Genomic DNA, 18930 nt, shown 5'->3' with positions numbered 1-18930 from the left:
TTAACTTAAGAATAACCTACAAACACTCTTAGACCATCTACAAACTAACTTATCAGCCTAATAAACTTGAAAAACGGTTCAAATCACAAAATGTAATCAAATAAAATTTCTCACCCTCGACTTAGATATGTTTTTTAGGTGATATTAAGACTGAAAACAACCATTATAAGACTCTCATCACAAAATAGAACTCGTTGACACCAATCTCAACTATTTTAATGGTTAGAATAGGTGTCAATGATAACTCTCTCCTTTTATGCTAGAATTTGACAACTTTTTTTCTCTCTCCTCAAACAAATCAGGGATTGAAAAATGAGAAATATAAAGTTTTTCCCTAAAATTGAGTTTCTAACAACTAAAATGATTGATTACATATCATTTAAAAAAGAAAAAGGGACTAAAATGAACTTTTTGCATGAAATTCAAAGTTGCTACCTATTTTCCTTGTTTTTTTTTTTACTTTGATCCTTTGTCTTTCAATTCAACCATTTAAAAAAAAATTGACACTAATTTGGGCTAAAAAAGGTTTAAATATACAAAAACAAAGTTCGAGGACTTAATTAATTTTTTTTAGAAAAAAACTGACTATTCTAATCCAAGGTGTTTTGTGAAAGAGTGCAAAATATACATTGAATAAGAAAAACACATCAAGACTTAGTTTTTTTACTAGCCCATTGGCCTACGCTATCTATTCTATTCCAAGGTGTTTTGCAAAAGAGTGCAAAATGTACATTGAATAAGAAAAACCATTAAGACTTAGGTTTTTTACTAACCCATTGGCCTACGCTATGTTGCTGATTGAAGTACAAACAAAATTCAAACAAGAAAAAATCTAAGTATTGCTAACTTGTCTTTTTCTTTATATATATAAAAAAGATTTTAATCATGAATTTAAAAGCTATTGTATATGAGATGACATTTTTATCTAACATTAAGAAGGAAACACATTAGATCAACTTAGGTTATTCTGGGTCAACATGTAAAAGTTGCGGGGATAATCTTAAAAAAAAAAACAGGAAGTCGATTCTCGAATTAATTCAATGTTGAAGGATAAAATTGAAAGAAAAAAAAACTCAATTTTTTTTAAATACAAGCAAACTTAAATCAACCAACCAAACTCTTGATGCAAGTCATGCAAACCATCAGATTCAATAATATTTTATTCCATGGATTATTTTTCATTTAATAGACTTATATGACAATAAAATACATGTGATTTGTTTTGTATGAAATATTTTTTAAAAAAAGAAAAAAACCATGATAGGCATGTGAGACTGAGATAGCAAAAGCAAATCCTTGATAATAAAAGGTGGAACTACTTTTTTTCTTAATTTTATTTTAAATAGAAAATAGATCATCGATGACTAAGGGTGAATTTTTTTTTTTTTTAAATTGAGTGACAAAAAAGCATTAAACTAAAAGAACAATAGACTGGATATTATGGCTCAACTGATTGAACTTGCAATCCAGATCATGAAATCAACCAAGTTAATTTTTTATTTCATAAATTTGAATCTAAAAAAGGGCAAAAAAAGAGCCCAATGTGTTTGACTTTGATATGGAATAGCTTAAGCCCGCACGCTTGGACATATGTTTTTTTTTTTCTCAATTAAAGGGTCGTCCACCCTTTTTTTTAGAAAAAAATAAATAAATGACTTGTCATATGCCAAGGTAGACGACACGTCGTCTTCCAACTCAGTCACCTAAGGGTTTTTAACTCAACAAACGTATTTTTTAGCCCATTTAGAGCCAAAACCAGACAAAAACCAGTCCTAAAACATGTAAAAACAAATTTATCAACCCAATAAACCTAAAAAAAATACTCAAATCACAAAATCAAACCGAATAAAGTTTTTCATCCTCAACTTAAATTTATTTTTAGGCAATATCAAGGAAACAAAAACCCAATATAAGACTCTTCTCATTGAATGGAATCCATTGACACCAAATTCAACCATTTTGGTGGTCAAAATAAGTGTAAACGATGATTTTCTCTCTCTACATCGAAATCTAGTAATCCTCTCTCTTTCTCTCCTCTCATAAAAAAAAAAAAGGTTGAAAAATAAGGGAAATGAACTTTGATATCAAAATTAAATTTCTGAAAACTAAAATGACCGACCATCTATAAACTGAAAAAAATAAAAGACTAAAATAAATATTTTTAATGAAATTTAAAGTCATCACCTATTTTACCCCACCATTTTAACTTTGAACTTTGATATCAAATTGAATTTCTGAAAACTAAAAGGATCGACCATCTATAAACTGAAAAAGATGAGAAACTAAAATAAATATTTTTTAATGAAATTTAAAGTCACCACCTATTTTACCCCACCATTTTAACTTTGAACTTTGATATCAAAATTCAATTTTTGAAAACTAAAAGGACGGACCATCTATAAATTAAAAAAGATGAGAGACTAAAATAAATCTTTTTAATGAAATTTAAAGTCACCACCTATTTTATCCAACCATTTTAACTTTGAACTTTGATATCAAAATTGAATTTTTGAAAACTAAAAGGACTGACCATCGATAAACTGAAAACAATGAGAGACTAAAATAAATCTTTTTAATAAAATTTAAAGTCACCACCTATTTTACCCCACCATTTTAACTTTGGTCCCCTGACTTTCAATCCAACCCTTTTTTCCAAAAAAATACATAATTAGATGCTAATTTGGGATAAAAAAAGCTCAATTGTGTAACAAAACATTTCGAGAACCAAATTATTTTTTTAAATCATTATTCTAATTCATAGTCATTTATGAAATAATCGGCAGTAAAAATGCTACATTGTTTCTGACACATAACTTAGTGTTTGTTAATAATAATAATAGTGATATACTTACAATAAGATGCTAATAAAAGAGATCGCATCTATCTAATAGACGTTCCTTCAACAATATCAAAATATGGTTTTTGTAGACATATCTTAATTGTTTTTCCAACATTTGTTTCTTGGCAATTGGCTAATTAAAACCCAAGTAAAAAACATACCAACTCAACTTATTAAATGTGTGTCTATATATAGAACTATGTATTTTTCCCCTTAATGACTAATGATCCAAAATTAAAATTAGAAGGAACTAGATAGTGGCTTGAACGATACTTTGGGTTGAATTAATTTTTTTTCTAATATAAAAAACTATCCACGTAATGATAGCCTTTTTTAAAGAAGTAAGAAAAACTTGGAACTTGGGTTATCGATTTGAATGGGTACAATAATCTTGATTAATTTAATAATATAATTAAAAAATTAACAACAATAAACCCCTTGCCAAAAAAAAAATGTCAATGACTAATCGAAAAAAAAAATGAATGCTTGTCAATATTTTGAAAATATACCCTCTATATTTTAAAAAATCTCAATGATTTTATTTGATAACAAAGAAAAAATTGAATGAGAATGTGATTACTTCATAAAGAGAAAGATGAAAGAATTCTAAAACTCAATTACCAGCAAAGTAAATATTAAAGGACGAACTAAAAAAATCAATCTTAAAAAAGACAAAAAAACCTAATTGTAGTCAACATGCTAAATTTACGACTTGGTCGTGAAACCGAGATATACCCGTAAAATGTTTTTGAATAAAACAATAGAGGACAACTCTCAAGCAAATTAAATGATGAAAAGCAAAACAAAAAAATTAATTTAAAAAAAAATACATTGAAATAAAAAACCCATGAAACCAGGATTACCCCATATAAGATAATTATGAAAAAATCACAAAGCAAATTCCTAATCATTCAAAACTAAAAAAATAAACAAATAATAATCAAAACAATGAGGACCAAATCTGGTATAAAAACTAAATAAAAAAACTAATGAGGGACTAAATTAAAAATAAGATAAATCAAGAAAACAAAAAAAAAACAAAAAAAATATCAACCAAAAGAATGAAGACCAGGGTGGGTATGAAAATAAAATGAAATAAAATGTTGAGGGATGATATAAAAAAAAATCAAAATCAAAAGAATGAGGAACAAATTGGATTCAAAAATTAAATGAAATAAAATGTTGAAGCATGAAATTGAAAAAAAATCAACTTAAAAAATATTAAAAGCAAAACTAATAGAAAAAGAATAAAGATTAAATTTGATACAAATTGAAATTGATAGGACACATTTAATTTTTAAAAGGGTGACATGAAATCTAAAATGAGGAGAGAGAAAGGAGAGAGGGAAAGAAAACAAATTTGCCAAAGGCTAATTGTTTCTCCTCCGCCATGCACAAGCTCCTAACCAAAGAGCATGGGTCCCTCCCACTAACTAGCATGTTCGTACCATGCGGCAATCACTTTTATTTTTTTAATTATATTTACCTCCCACTAACTAGCATGTTCGTAGCATGCGGCAATCACTTTTATTTTTTTTTAATTATATTTATATTTATTAAAATATTAAATATCTCCTCATTCAAATTGATTATAACTAAAAAAATTATAATAAAAATACAAAAAACCCATGAACATCAATTTTATTTTATTTTGCTTTTAAGCAATGTAGTCATTTGATTGTGTAATCAAAGTGTTAAAAAACCAAAAAGCCTTTGGACCCCAACTTTAACATTTTTGTTTTTAAGGTTATTTCATTCATTTTATTATGCATCTAAAGTATTAAAGGATTTATTTGTCCCCCATCAACATGATAATAATAAATAGATCCTATAAAAAAAATCATCTGTTAAATGATTTCTTTAAAAATAACAAAATAATCAATTCATTGATACAATCCACATTATCATTATTTTTTTGTGCACAGTAATTCACTGGTCCTTAACTTTTTTTTTTCTTTAACCATAAATTAGGCCCATTTCATTTACGGAATTGAGCCGATACCAGTTGTGTTCACTGGAATGGACATGAAAGTACCCCGAAGGACCTAAAACGGTGTGTCGAATGTCCGAGCTTGATTACAACTATAATTCCAATATAAGTAATTAGGGCCTCAATTTATATGTTAGGCTTGCTAATTAAATAAGAACTAGCACCTCGGTGATAAAGGGAATTTCCAGATGGATGAAAGATTTTAAAAGCACAATATATTTACAATAATTTAACAAATTCTTTTAATTTATAGTACATCTTAGTGTTAAAAGAAAATTAATTTTAAAGAATTGACCTGGTGGTTAAAGACATATTATCTTTTTTTTAATCTCCATTTAAAATATTTTAACACTCACATTTTTTATATATATAATAATATATGTCCTGCAACAAAACATAGAAATACAGCCCAGACTCAGGTAACCTTTCTTAAGTTTTCAGCCTAGTTTATTTGTCGTTACATAGTCATCATAGTATTCATTTAGGAGTATATTATAGTAATTATTTTTTAAAATATTTTTTAATTAAAAATATTATTAAAAAAAATATTTTTAGCATTAACCTATATTCAAAAATATAAAAAATATAATTTAAAATAAAAAAAATAAATTTTTTTGAAAACTCAAACATGATTACAAACACTCCATTGACAGCATCAAACGACATTTATCCAATAATCATCATTCGTTTTGGAGTTGACCCCTAGATTGTTCCACGCTCTAATGGAATCAAAACCGTAAACCCATTCCGAATCAGAATTGGAACCTAGAAAGCATTTCTTTGAAGAAAGGCATTGCAAATCGAATCCCTTTCTTTTTCTTGATGCAACATGACCCAAATAAAAAAGTATAAGAAACCAATGGCCATCGATATGAAATTGAAGTTACGCATCTTTACATCTGTAAAGATAGGAATGGCATCCAGAGGGATACTAAATGAATAAAAGAAAGGTTAAAAAAACAGGGCAGGAGCTCTTGTTTAGGATAATATATATACCAGGTTTTCCAAAAACAGAAATCACAGGAATTTGAAAGAGATGAAGTTCCTGTTTCATTTGCCATGTTGCTCATGTTTCTGCTTCGTCAAGGCCAAAAAAGGAAAAGATAAGGAGAAGAAGGAGGTAGATGATAACAGCAACCATGGCTGACGAGATTTCCACGTGAAATCATGGGCGGAGACCTGTGGTGCTTTGATTGCTGTTCCTTCACTCTTTTCATTTCTCATTTCTCATTTCTCTCTGAATGAATGTAGAGAATATTGTAACCATCTTTTCCTTTAGATGGTGATGAAGTCTTGAAAGATCTTTCTTTGTTATGCCTTCAATTCGAATGTGATATATATATATATATATATATATAGAAAAAATCTCACGTCTCTTTGTGCTTAGCTCCCTGATCTTCTGGCACCAAATCCATTTCTCGCATTTGATGTTCAATTGAAACCAGACCCGTCTGTGAAAGAAACCTGCACATGAATGTAACTGCTTTAGAAAGCTTACAACTTGAAAATGTCTTATCAGCTATATTTGAAAAATGATTTTGCTCATTGGAGTGGGTTTTCAAATAGGTGTGGCTGATCAACTACATCCCCAAGATGAATTCCATAAAGGTCATAATGAAACGAGCATAACTTCAGGGTCTTCCTTCTTAGCATCTACCTTGGACATTTCAAACCCTCTATAAGGTTGATATATAAACACAAATTATTTTTAAACAAATTGCTATAATCATAGTTTTGAAATCCGAACCAGCTCGGCGGGTCAACCTGGAATCCAGCTAACCCGGGCCTAGGACCAGTCCGGGTCTAAGTAAAAACCCGCTAGGGAGTTGGCTCGGCGAAACCTGATCAACCCAGGTAAACCCAGTTGAGACCCGACCTCTTTTATATATGTATATAGACATGGACGTTAAACCACGTCGTTTTGGACTCTCATTTCCTATTTCTATATTTTCTCAGAAACCAAAGCAGAGGATTTCAAAGTAAATCAAAAACTCTATTTCGAAGATCTCATGAAACATCAAAAGACTAGGATGATCATCATAATATTTTGAGACCCTTTCGATGCTCTTTTCCTTAATATTTTCTCAAGAAACAAACGGAACCCAAATGAGAACACCAATTTACCTTCCCATCCACTTAGCACTTGCAAATCGAAGTCCAATTCTTGAGATTCGCTCTAAACAGAATCACCACAACGTTTCTATCATCTGTATATCCACTCAAAAGCCTTACCAGAGAGCTCACTTTAGCTGTCATATTCATAAAAAAAAAAAAGAGCCCTTTTTCTTCTTCACAATAGCAACAACTAGAAACACAGAGGGAGAGTGGGTGATTGTTTTAAAATTTAACACATGTTAATGTATATGAGAGGGGAGCTAGAATATAAATAGAGGGATAGATATATGCCACGTTATGATAGGAAAAAAATGCCTCAGTCTTTGACTCTCCTTAGCTCTTTTTTTTTGGGTTGACCCGGGTTAACTCGTGTCAACCAATCTTACCCGTAATCCGATCATTAGACCGGGTTGATTATTGGATCGAATTTCAAAACTATGGCTATAACATTGTGAAAATTAGAACAATTTACAATTTGGATTGTTCAAACACATTATTTGACTTGAATTCACTTATGTTTTTTGTTTGATAATTTGCATTGAATTGTGATTTTATTTTTAAGTTTGAGTTTATGTTGATTTGAAGATTAAATCTTGATTCATAGTTTGTTCTTGGATTGATGTTAATTTATTTGAATTAACATGAAATCTGAATAAAAATTCATGAAATTAATAAAATTCATGTGGATGTTTAACGTTGTTCAATTTTGAGTTTATGAATGATAATTTGTTATGAATTGATATCATGGTTAAAATAGCATTGATAAAAACATTTTATTTTTATCTTGCCAAACATGGTCTTTTGTACAGTTTTTTTTAATAAAATTTTAATTTTTAAAAATATCATTTTGCATTTAATTCCCCGCTTTTTTCTACTCTCATGTATTTAATATTTGGAATTATAACTTACACGCGAGGTGCTTTTTTTAGTATTAAATAAATCGGTTTCCTTCCACAAAAACTCTTTCTTTCAAAAATTAATTTTATTTTAATTTGCAATATGACCTAGTCTCTCAAAAATTACATTTGCATATTTTATCATATTGAAAATTCACAAAAAAAAAAAAAATAGTTTTTTTTTTATTTTACATGCATTTTAGATTTAATAACCAATTTATTAAATTCATGAGAACTTAGCCTACATTTTAAAAATACCAAAAAATTTTTGTTTTCTTTTAATATACAAGATTATGAACTTATATACATAAGGCATTCTTGATATTGAATAAAAAGAATTTTTTTTTTTTTTTTACATTAAAATGGTTAAGTTTTAACCTAATAAAATAAGAACCTTCTTATTAAGATAAACTTTTCTTAAACTTTAGACAAACTAAAGATTAGAAAACACAATAATATCTAAATTTTATTAGACAAATAAATAATGCATATTACCTTATATAAGGTATACTAAGAAACGATTCATACTCTCTATATATAAACAGTGTTCCTTATCTAAACTCCAATACCCTTATCTAAATTCTAAGAATAATTAAGGGTTTTCAGTGACTAAAATTCTAGATGGCAACTTCATCCCTCTTTTATTAATAAGAAATAGTAATTCCTTGTTTTTTCTTCCATTACGAGAGAGACCCTAGTCTAAAAAAATGATAATTACAACACCATGTCTTTAAACTTCATTTCAAATATTTTAACACTCACATTTTTATATATATATAATAATATATATGCACCAGGCCTAATGAGACCGTAACCTTTCTTAAGTTTTTAACCCAGTTTATCCTAAAGTATCAGAAAGTGTGTGGAAGAATAATAGTGATTATTTATAAAAAATATATTAAAATAATATTTTTTTTATTATTTTTTAAAATTTATTTTTGATAATTACACATCAAAATAATTCAAAAAACATAAACAAATTTTAAAATAATTTTTTTTAAAAAAAAAAAAAAAAAAAAAACCTCCTGCTTAAACATGATGACAAACACTTCATTGACAGCATCAGATGACATTTATCCAATAATCATCATTCGTTTAGGAGGTGACCCCTAGATTGTTCCACACTTTAATGGAATCAAAATCGTAAACCCATTCAGAATCAAAATTGTAACCTAGAAAGCATTTCTTTGAAGAAAGGCATTGCAAATCGAATCCCTTTCTTTTTCTTGAGGCAACATGACCCAAATAAAGAAGTATAAGAAACCAATGGCCATCGATATGAAATTGAAGTCAAGCATCTTTACATCTGTAAAGATAGGAATGGCATCCAGAGGGATAATAAATGAATAAAAGAAAGGTTAAAAAAACAGGGCAGGAGCTCTTGTTTAGGATAATATATATACCAGGTTTTCCAAAAACAGAAATCGCAGGAATTTGAAAGAGATGAAGTTCTTGTTTCATTTGCCATGTTGCTCATGTTTCTGCTTCATCAAGTCCAAAAAAAACAAAGATAAGGAGAAGAACGAAGTACATGATAGCAGCAACCATGGCTGACGAGATTTCCACATGAAATCATGGGCGGAGACCTGTGATGCTTTGATTGCTGTTCCTTCACTCTTTTCTTCTCATTTTTCATTTCTCTCTGAATGAATGTAGAGAATATTGTAACCATCTTTTCCTTTAGATGGTGATGAAGTCTTGAAGGATCTTTCTTTGTTATGCCTTCAATTCTAATGTGATATATATATATTAAGAAAAAACATCACGTCTCTTTGTGCTTAGCTCCCTGATCTTCTGGCACCAAATCCATTTCTCGCATTTGATGTTCAATTGAAACCAGACCCGTCTGTGAAAGAAACCTGCACATGAATGTAACTGCTTTAGAAAGCTTACAACTTGAAAATGTCTTATCAGCTATATTTGAAAAATGATTTTGCTCATTGGAGTGGTTTTTCAAATAGTTGAGGCTAATCAACTACATCCCAAAGATGAATTCCATAAAGGTCATAATGAAACGAGCATAACTTCAGGGTCTTCCTTCTTAGCATATTTAAATCATGCACATGTATAAAGGGTAAATGCCCCCAATGACATTTTAGAAGCACCACCATCAACTCACCCAAGTGAAAACCTTGCTTGCTACTTAGAGCGTGCATGTAACATCCTGGAGTCAAATTAAATGGCGATCTAGGCAGCTAAATTACACGGAATCAAGAAATCACTAAAAGCCAATAAGAAAACTCAGATGATGAAAGCTCTCTTATTCCAACATACAAGGATCATCATTTGATTTTCAGATAGATCCACTAGCACATAAGGTGCATAAAAAATCCATGAACCAAACAGATGCTGTACCCCAGCTGCAAACAGTTATTGGATAGAAAACCTATACCCACGATTTTATAACACAATTTTAAGGCAGTACAATTGGAGTTCCAGAGTGCTTTCCCCCAGTTTAAAAAATCAATCAGGGGATATTGGCAAATATTTCTAGGTTTTTTTAACCTCTTCTAGAAAACTACTGCTGTGAGCAGTTTAGACTGCATAAAGACAGTGCATATAGAATGAATTCAATCAATCTACTTCCAAGCAAGGAACTAGCAATCCTGAGTAAAGTCAATTTCTATTCAAACTCATGTGTTATAACCATCACTTGACACCATATGGGTTGTTAGATGCAAACACAATACTGCACAGGTCGTAGAATCCAAAAGGCATAGCAAGCACCATTTCTCAAACCCTAAAGAAGATAGAGAAATGTTTGGGATGTTCAGATTTGCAGGCCAACTATTGTTCTTAGGCAAGATACTCTTTGTGCAGGAAAGAAATGGGGCAACAGATATGCCATGTTGATATATTCATGCATTTTAATCTTATAAATGACATGAATGCAGCAGATCTCTATACTCTTTAGCTTAAAGATGTGTTTTTCATCCCTGATGACACTTTTTTGACAATACATCGAAGATCCAATACTTAACAATCACGCCTCAAACAGACCAAGTGGGAAAAGGAGATGCATTGCACAACCAAAACTATGCTTCCAGAGCCCAACACTGATGTTCATGCACAATAAATCGTCACAAACCATATAAACTAATAATCCAATCATCTAAGCTCTATCAAAGGGGCTCCATTCCTATGGTGGTTTCATCAACAACCTATATCAGCTACCTTATCCCATAAGGGACCTTGCAAGGCTCCATTCCTATGGTGGTTTTATCAACAACCTATATCACCTGCCTTATCCCATAAGGGACCTTGCAACAATTACATTCCCTACCGATAGATACTAGATTTTACTGACCACCATAAACCATTGTTAAGGAAAATTATCGTGAAGCTTGCGAAAATATACTACAAATTTTATTACTGGTAAAAAAAAAAAAGGATAAGTTAGATTAGAATTGGAGGCCTGGCAAAACTAACTGGATCAAGATGCAAAAAACAAACATAGATAAATATTAAAAGCTTAAGCAATAATCATTTTTAAGGAATCATATACAAAAAAATACAAAACAATGGTCTTATGCGTACTCTAAACAGAAGTCCCAAAATCAAAAGCAAATCAGTCTAAGAAACAATAACCCATGTTTCAATTCAACAAAGTTAGGATATTTTTGAGAAAAGAAATAGATTACCAGCTAAGAAGCAAGAAGAGGGTAGCTGTGATTGTTACAAGAAACCCAACATGAATTACCAAAGAAGAGTCGCTGGAAGAGAAAGCTAAGACAAGCATCATAGCAAGACACAAACCCAACAGCAAAAATGCTGATTTCAATGTGTTCCATGTTGGACCCTGAAATTCGAACAACGACAAAAAAAGAAGTCAAAATGATTGCATAGTAATGTAACAATGGTACGGTGATAATAATAGTACAGCATACGTTAACCCCAGGTGCTAATGCTCCAAGTAAGACTGCTTGTGCTGAAGATATGTCTGATTGTTTGTCTTTCTCCATATCGATCGTGGGTTTTTGAGATCTGAGATTTTTAATTCTTTACAGAGAGAGAGGGAGGATACACGAACTTGAAAGTTGAATACTTTGAACTGGGCTAGTAAGCTAAGGCTGTTTGGATTCGTGTCAAACAGTTCTTTGGCACAATATCTTGGCTCAATATTGTTCTCCCTTAGCCCCCAAAGTGTTTTCCTGTTTTCCTCTCATATTTGATAGAAAACTGATCAATAGAAAAAGAATTCACTTTTTAAGAAAAGTTAAGAGGAAGAAAGTGTTTTCTGTGTTCTTCTGTATATAAACATTAATATATTAAAAGAAAAACATTTTAAAAATATATAATATTATTCATCCGTGCTTCTTAAAAAATTAATTTTATGTTTTTTAATAATTTTAATAAGTTGATATTAAAAGTAAATTAAAAAAAATTAATATATTTATAAATAAAAAGTATTTTGAATTATAATATCAAATATTACCTTTAAGCAATGTTGTCCTACAGTAAACTTAGGGAAGTTCTAAAGATTGGCTATGGAATGGCAATGGAAGCACTTGAAAGGCACAAGTGACAGTGATACGTATAGATAAATCTAAACTTGAAGCATAAATATTGTTAGTTCTAAAAATGTTTGATGAATCATGAACTTTTAATTTAGAAACTACAAAGTCGATTAATAAGGTCCTTAAATCTCAGCAGATGCATTTGTACGATGTTAAAACTTTTAATTATACCCAAATTAATCTAGCAATATATAAAATTTGTCAATTTTCCCTCCACATGTTAGCTCTGCTATCAGCTTTGGGGTAACACTAGTAATTAAATCAATAGTTGGGGATGTGATTGAAAATCACATCATAGCTGGGGTCCCTAGTTGAAGTTATCCATGTTTTTGAGAGTTGTTGCTAGGTCGCTGATATTATGTCTTAGCCATGCATTTTGAGCTTTGTCGAGGGCTGTTCTCTAAAATCAGTGATAAAAACAGCGCGAGAGCAGATCGATACAACCTTTGCAGGTTAACAATTGAAATGAATTCTTAAGTTAAGAGTTTCGGAGCATTCTCTTCACTGCCCTGTATATATAACAGGGCAGATACTATCTGATACTGATACAACATGTCAATTTTGACAAACTATATATATACGATTCCTACACGGCTGAAATTTTTCTGCACATTTTCATAAGAGCTAATCTTCTTTTGGAGGAATGGCCAAGTATATGCATATACATACACATAGACACATAAATGTTAACAACTAACAAATCAGAGTTGCGGCCTATGGATCATTAACATGCTGCTGACTGCAGCGCCGACAAAGTCATGCAGCCATGTTCAGTGCTCATATTGACAGTTTTGTATGACAGTTTCAACTCCCCATATACGTAGGACCTCTCAATGTCGGATCCTGCTGGAGCAGCCATTCTTTCTCCTTGAGATACTGCAAGAGTGGCTCTGGCTCATTCTTGACACCACATCCATAAGGGCTCGGTCTTTGGTAACCATAAATGAATTTGTTCCTTTGATCAACGGTTTCATAAACAGGAGAAAAACCTGGATGCAATGGTGGGCTCCCTTCATAAATCAATTGGTTAGAAGCCCAAGGAATTCCCCGCTGATCGAAAAGACCAGAGCTGGACATGTCATGAAAGTTTCCAGTGTTCCCAACGGCATACGAATGAACTGGCCATAAGTGACTAGTGCTTCGCTCGAGATTCTGACTTTCCCTGTACTGACGAAGCCATTCAGAAGAAGTCATTCTACGCACTGGTGTGTATGCATCCATGAATCCTGGAATTCCAGGACCATAATTAAGTGGTTGATGAGAACCAGTCCAATTCAAATAGCCACTCACTTGAGGTGTCTCAAAGTAATTAGAATTCGTTCTGTTGATGGTTCCTGTGCAATTGTAGTCAGTGAAAGTAGATTGACTGCCATTGGGCGGCACAGCATCATCTGGAAGAAATGGGGCAGAAGGCACTGGAGCTGAATAAGGACGAAAAGAGTGATGTGGGGTCATAGATTCATGCCCCAAACTAATTACAGGGTCAGTTTCACTGATACAGAGATCATTCATGGATGCTGAAGCTATTTCCTGAATAGGTGCCAAGCTATGTTTACTCATGTCACTTTTACCTTTCACCCTTTCATTGCTCAAACCTCTATTGAGGACCCAGGCATTGAGTGAGGGAGGCCCAGCAGAAATGGAGGTGCTGAGAGAGGGAGTCCAATGAGAGATAGAGGCTTCTGAAAGCAGGTGTTCTACTGTATCCTTTACAAGAGGCTCCTGCTTTTTCATTGGTTTGTTGCACCTGAAATTAGTGAGGTCAGAATGGAATGCCGAAGGACCACCCTGGCCCTGGTATTGTGCTATTAGTAGTGATGTAGCACGTCGCAAGCATTCTTCGGCAGGTACAATTTTGTCCCCAGTGTCTTCAGAAGGTGTTTGATCATTAGAGGTTATAGACCTATAAAGCGGTGCAGAATTGTATCTTGTGAGAGGCTTGAAGAGAATTACTTCTTCCTCTTCCAAGGAAACAGATTTTCCATTCATAAAAGGGCTTCTTGGTTTCTCCTCGAGAATAGCTTTCTCATTTTTTTCTGTAAAATGGAAAATTTGCTGATCTGGCACTTTCTCTTGAACAACAGCACTAGCAGACTCCGTCTTTTCAGACTCTTTCCTGTCTGGAAATTTATCTGATCCTCCAACAGAAAAATTTCTTCCAGATTTATCATAGAAGATCCACTTGTGATTACTGTTTGATCTGTCTGCAATCTTTATTGCAGCATTAATAATACGGTTAGCGCGGTATTGAGTTCCATTTTTGTAACTGTTTCTGTGTCCCCAATGATTTGCAAAATCCAATGGCATCTGCGAACGAGCTAATGGTGCAAAGCCTCTCAACTCATAGTCTTCCCAAAGGGCAATGCTGCGTGGAGGCTCGACTTCACTACTATTAACATCAAACCGCTTCAGAAGTTCAAGAAACTCACCAAAAAAATAAGACATGGCGCTTGTACTTTTATCATCAGATCCATATGTTTCTAGTTCGTCAAGAATACTCACCAACCACTCCACGAAAATGAGTAAAGCTGGTAAAAGTGGGCAAGAGTCCAACAAAACTACCTTCAAACATCTACCAGTAAGTCGTCCCATGAAGATGAACGAAGCAGTCAATGCAGCTTGTGTTAACACAAGCTGCTGTGCTTCAGTTCTATCCATTGAATCTTTTCTGTCTGGGCTATTTATTAGATTCTCAATGACAAAGATGTATACCGAGACACATTGAAGGGTTCTAAAAGGACCAGTCCTGGCTGAATTCATATGCTGATATGACTCCATTGCAGCTTCTAGCTTTGCATCATCTAGTGCCATCAACACATCGACCTCTTTAATAGTAGATGCAAAAGTACAAGGAAAATCCTCAAAACTGCCACACATTGAATAAGCAATTAGTAATGTATACAACCATCTTTTGTAAAGTAAGGAGTTCATAAGAGGATAATATTATTAAGAAGTTAGCAAAAATTCAGATCAGCTTGCCATATGGTGGAAGTGGTACTTGCCGAATGCAATGCATATGATAAAAAAAACTTGAATTAGAAATGTGACAGCATATTTCAGAAGAAAGGATGCATTGATCATGTTCAGCTAATAGTCCCCGTGATAAGGATAACAGTTTTAGTTTCTCTGTCCAAAATTTCAAACATAAACATTTATTCTGTTGGCTCGGAATTTATGGTAATGCCTATAAAAAATTCTTACACCTTCTTTTGATGTTCTTTGTGAATCCACTAAAAGATCATTAAATCTCAGAAGCTCAACCTAAGACAAACGTTCAATTTTATAAAAGTTGATAACAGACAATTATCAAGGAGACTACTCCGGATAGATAATTCCATATCAATTAGCATATCAAGCATTTTACCAGAGTGGTGAAAATTTACTGTAGGAACCAGAAGACATCATAGCACATGCTACACATAATAGATTAAGAACAAGTCATTAAAGATGATTACATAAGTAAATCTAGACAGGAACCCTAAACCTGTTTAGTAGAAGCAAAATGTTCTTCAAGGAGTACCTGGCTGTTATGAACAAGAAACTTATTGTTCTAATGATAAGAGACCATAGATTTGTCTCCCTTGAGCCTTCATCTTCAGCTTTCAAAGGCTTGCAATTCAACAAATCATTAGTGGATTGTACTTTAGTCTGGACGCTACTTTCAGATGGTTGTAAGAAATCAAAGCTGGCGTCATTGGAAAGGTATTGCAAATGGGATGCCCTGTTCTGAAAGACCACAGAAACCAACTGAGAACCACCAAGAAAAAAAAAATCGGCAGCAACAGCAATGTAGGTGATAGTAGTTAGAAAAAAAGGAAAAAGAAAATAGGACCATGAGCTTGAGTCTTACTCTTTCAAACAGTAAAATAAGGTTGTTCCATGCATCAGGGAAAGGATCTTTAACAGCTAAACTTCTTATGCAGTGATACAAAGCAAGGAACTCATCACCAACATATATTGCCAACACTGCCAACTAAAAATGAACATAGTCGGTTATATGCATATATATAGAAACCAGGACAGTAGCTTTTATAAGCATAAAAAGTTCTAAAAGCCATGAGTTCTCAAGACTGAGGACATTTTCCAAGTTTCCCCGCTGATATCATAACAAGAAAGTAGCATGAATATACCTGATTTTGGGGGTTTCCACTGTCTGGCCAAATTATTGTTGCTTCCAAGTAATGAGCAACTGCAACTGACCAATTGTGATTCTGTGCGTCAGATTTTTCACATTGTTCTCTGTATCTAGCAAAATCACCAAGACAAACTAAAAAGCGATGGCATAAAAATTGTAGTTTCTGCATTTTATTTGGCTCAACAGAAGCAGAGTTGCCACCACTTCCAAGGAAGGAAAAATCTTCAGGGAGACCATAATATCTTTTGCTTTTGAAGATCAGATTTTGGTAAAATTCAGTTGCTTTAGACAGAAATGACTTGAATCCAACTACATGGTTGTCACTGCTTCTCTGTGCAGCAACCACACTTTGTGGTGTCGCAATTGTTGTAGTCTCTCCATTAGCAGAATTTCTCTTCATTCTTTTACGATATTCATCAATATGTCTGTAGTGAAGCTTCCACAAAGAATATTCAGTATCTTGAAGGTCCCCCAGTTTGTGATCACTAAGGATTATTTTCTCATAACCAGAGCAGATTTTTCGGTACATGTCTTGAACATTGGAGTCCAATAGACCTTTTGTATGGACTAACGCCCACAGCTGTTTTTCTAAATTAGCAACCTAAACCACCACAATTTCAAGAGTAATAATGGAAGAACAGGAATTTCATTGTAAAAGGCGATGAATAACACACAAGCATGAAGCTGCAAAATTTACCTCAACGAAAAGACTTGGTTTTTCTTTCTGATCGTTAAGATGTGAATTAGTATCCATGACTGGCAGAAAAAGAATTTCCTGACCTGCCATTTATCAGACAATGTAGAGGAATGTAAGCGAACAAAATAAACCCAGAAATTCTAATTTGAAAGACGTGATAATATCCCAGATACGTTTTCATGGTATTCTAGTCATCACATACAAAATATCGAAGCTCATGATATTTAGCAAGGATAGAGCTCGTGCAAAGGCCCCCAATGAATTCAGCTAACAATCTCTCTACGGAAATTTATGATAGAAGTGAAATGTCCTAAGATACCCCTAAGTAATTATAATGGCAATCAAAATCAAAATGTTGAAGATGTTAACACATTGCAAACCAAAACTGATATCATGTTGAGTAGTGATTAGCAAAAACAAAAAAAAAAAAACAAAAAAAGAGAAAGAGAGGGAAATTCCCTATAACAAGCAAAGTCGACTTGAACAAAAACCTAAATCGACATTTATCAAGAATTATGTTCTCCAAAGCATTCAAACTAGATTGAAAATATGAAGAAACTTTCCCACAAAGAACTCAAGTGATCTAATATCAACAGTACTTGAAGTCAAATTAAACTCCTGAAGTAAAATTTTGAAACCATCCACAGTTAAAACATCATGCAGCCTACCATAAAAGAACTTGAAGAGGCATATCATCCCTAAAGACTACCTATCGTGTAAACTCTTCTGAAAATTATAAATTATTGACAGTGGTAGCAGAATACAAGTGAAACTCAACCTTTTTTAAGCATATAATCCACCTAGAACATGATCATCATCTTCAAAATTGATACGTGAAAGCAAACATTATAAAAGTCCAAGAGTGAGAATTGCTTAATTAATTGATGCCAACAAGTTGTAGACTTTAAGCAACCAGTCAATTAAACAAAGAATTTGCCAACAGTATACTACAAGGGAATTTTTTTTTTTTTTTTTACGAATAATTACAGAGGAATTAAAGAGGAAAAAACTCATAAAACAAGAATCAGAGAATTCCTTCGAGGCACAAACCAAACTCACAAGAATCAAAGTTGAGCAGCAGCAGCAGCGGAAATAGGAAAGAAACCCACTTCAAATCAAGAAACTTGGACAGAAACAAGCATAAAAGTTATGATCTTTAATGATCATAAAAAGAAGGGAAAGAACAGTAGTTGAAAATGAAAAAAGAAAAAAGGAGCACCTGAGGAAATTAAAGAGTCAAAAAAACACAAAAGAGAAATTCCATTAAAGTTAGTAAGTAGGAGCCAATGTTTGTAGCACAAATTGAGACCAAAACAACCACCCAAAAGTACACATCTTTGAGAGAGAGAGAAGCGCAGGGATAAGAAGAAGCAAGAAGAGTTTAGCCACCTATGCTGGTTCAGTTCTGAAACAGGCAAAGTAAGAGGTGGCTGCTTATAAGTCTGTCTTTGTTAGTACTTGCACTTTTCTTAACGTCAAAAAATATCTTAACGTAGTTAATATTTTTTTTAATAAAAATAAATAAATCTTTTTAAAATTAATTTGAAGTGTCTCGATTATCTTGGTTAGTTTAAAAATAAATTAGATAATAAATAAAAATATAATTTACATGAAAATCATATATTTAATATGAGTTTTTAATAAATATTAAAATAATAATATGTTAAATCGATTTAAATTAATTTGATTAACCTGTGAAATCCATATATCAAATTATGAAATCATAATAACACTATAAATA

At 32.4% G+C, this 18930-nt stretch overlaps 2 protein-coding genes and 1 long non-coding RNA gene across 8 annotated transcripts; all 3 read right to left on the bottom strand.

Moving 5' to 3' along the window:
• Positions 1-5701: 5701 nt before the first annotated feature.
• LOC140955459 (uncharacterized) lies at positions 5702-7108 on the bottom strand. The gene is made up of 2 exons (XR_012169524.1): positions 6954-7108; positions 5702-6293 (listed from the first exon to the last, which is right to left on the bottom strand). It is a non-coding gene; the product is annotated as an uncharacterized lncRNA (long non-coding RNA).
• A 2090-nt stretch (positions 7109-9198) lies between these two features.
• On the bottom strand, positions 9199-12060 carry LOC118047291 (uncharacterized). The gene is made up of 3 exons (XM_035056537.2): positions 11728-12060; positions 11482-11639; positions 9199-9699 (listed from the first exon to the last, which is right to left on the bottom strand). The coding sequence occupies exons 1-3, from the start codon at positions 11800-11802 to the stop codon at positions 9603-9605; spliced, it is 330 nt and encodes a 109-aa protein (XP_034912428.1). The 5' UTR covers positions 11803-12060; the 3' UTR covers positions 9199-9602.
• Positions 12061-12793: 733 nt separating this feature from the next.
• Positions 12794-18608, bottom strand: LOC118047292 (nonsense-mediated mRNA decay factor SMG7-like). 6 transcript variants are annotated; one of them, XM_035056545.2, is made up of 7 exons: positions 18409-18608; positions 18240-18312; positions 17190-17272; positions 16488-17093; positions 16208-16330; positions 15878-16083; positions 12794-15223 (listed from the first exon to the last, which is right to left on the bottom strand). In XM_035056545.2, the coding sequence occupies exons 3-7, from the start codon at positions 17244-17246 to the stop codon at positions 13162-13164; spliced, it is 3054 nt and encodes a 1017-aa protein (XP_034912436.1). In that variant the 5' UTR covers positions 17247-17272; positions 18240-18312; positions 18409-18608; the 3' UTR covers positions 12794-13161. The 6 variants fall into 6 exon arrangements, with proteins under 6 accessions (XP_034912436.1, XP_034912434.1, XP_034912432.1 ...); XM_035056543.2 differs by having other exon boundaries at positions 18249-18312; XM_035056541.2 differs by having other exon boundaries at positions 18240-18608.
• Positions 18609-18930: the final 322 nt, after the last annotated feature.

Source organism: Populus alba, chromosome 4 (genome assembly GCF_005239225.2).
Source record: "Populus alba chromosome 4, ASM523922v2, whole genome shotgun sequence".
In the NCBI taxonomy this organism is placed as follows: Eukaryota; Viridiplantae; Streptophyta; class Magnoliopsida; order Malpighiales; family Salicaceae; genus Populus; species Populus alba.
Note: the sequence above shows the minus strand (reverse complement) of the source record. Positions and strands in the feature narration are given on the sequence as shown.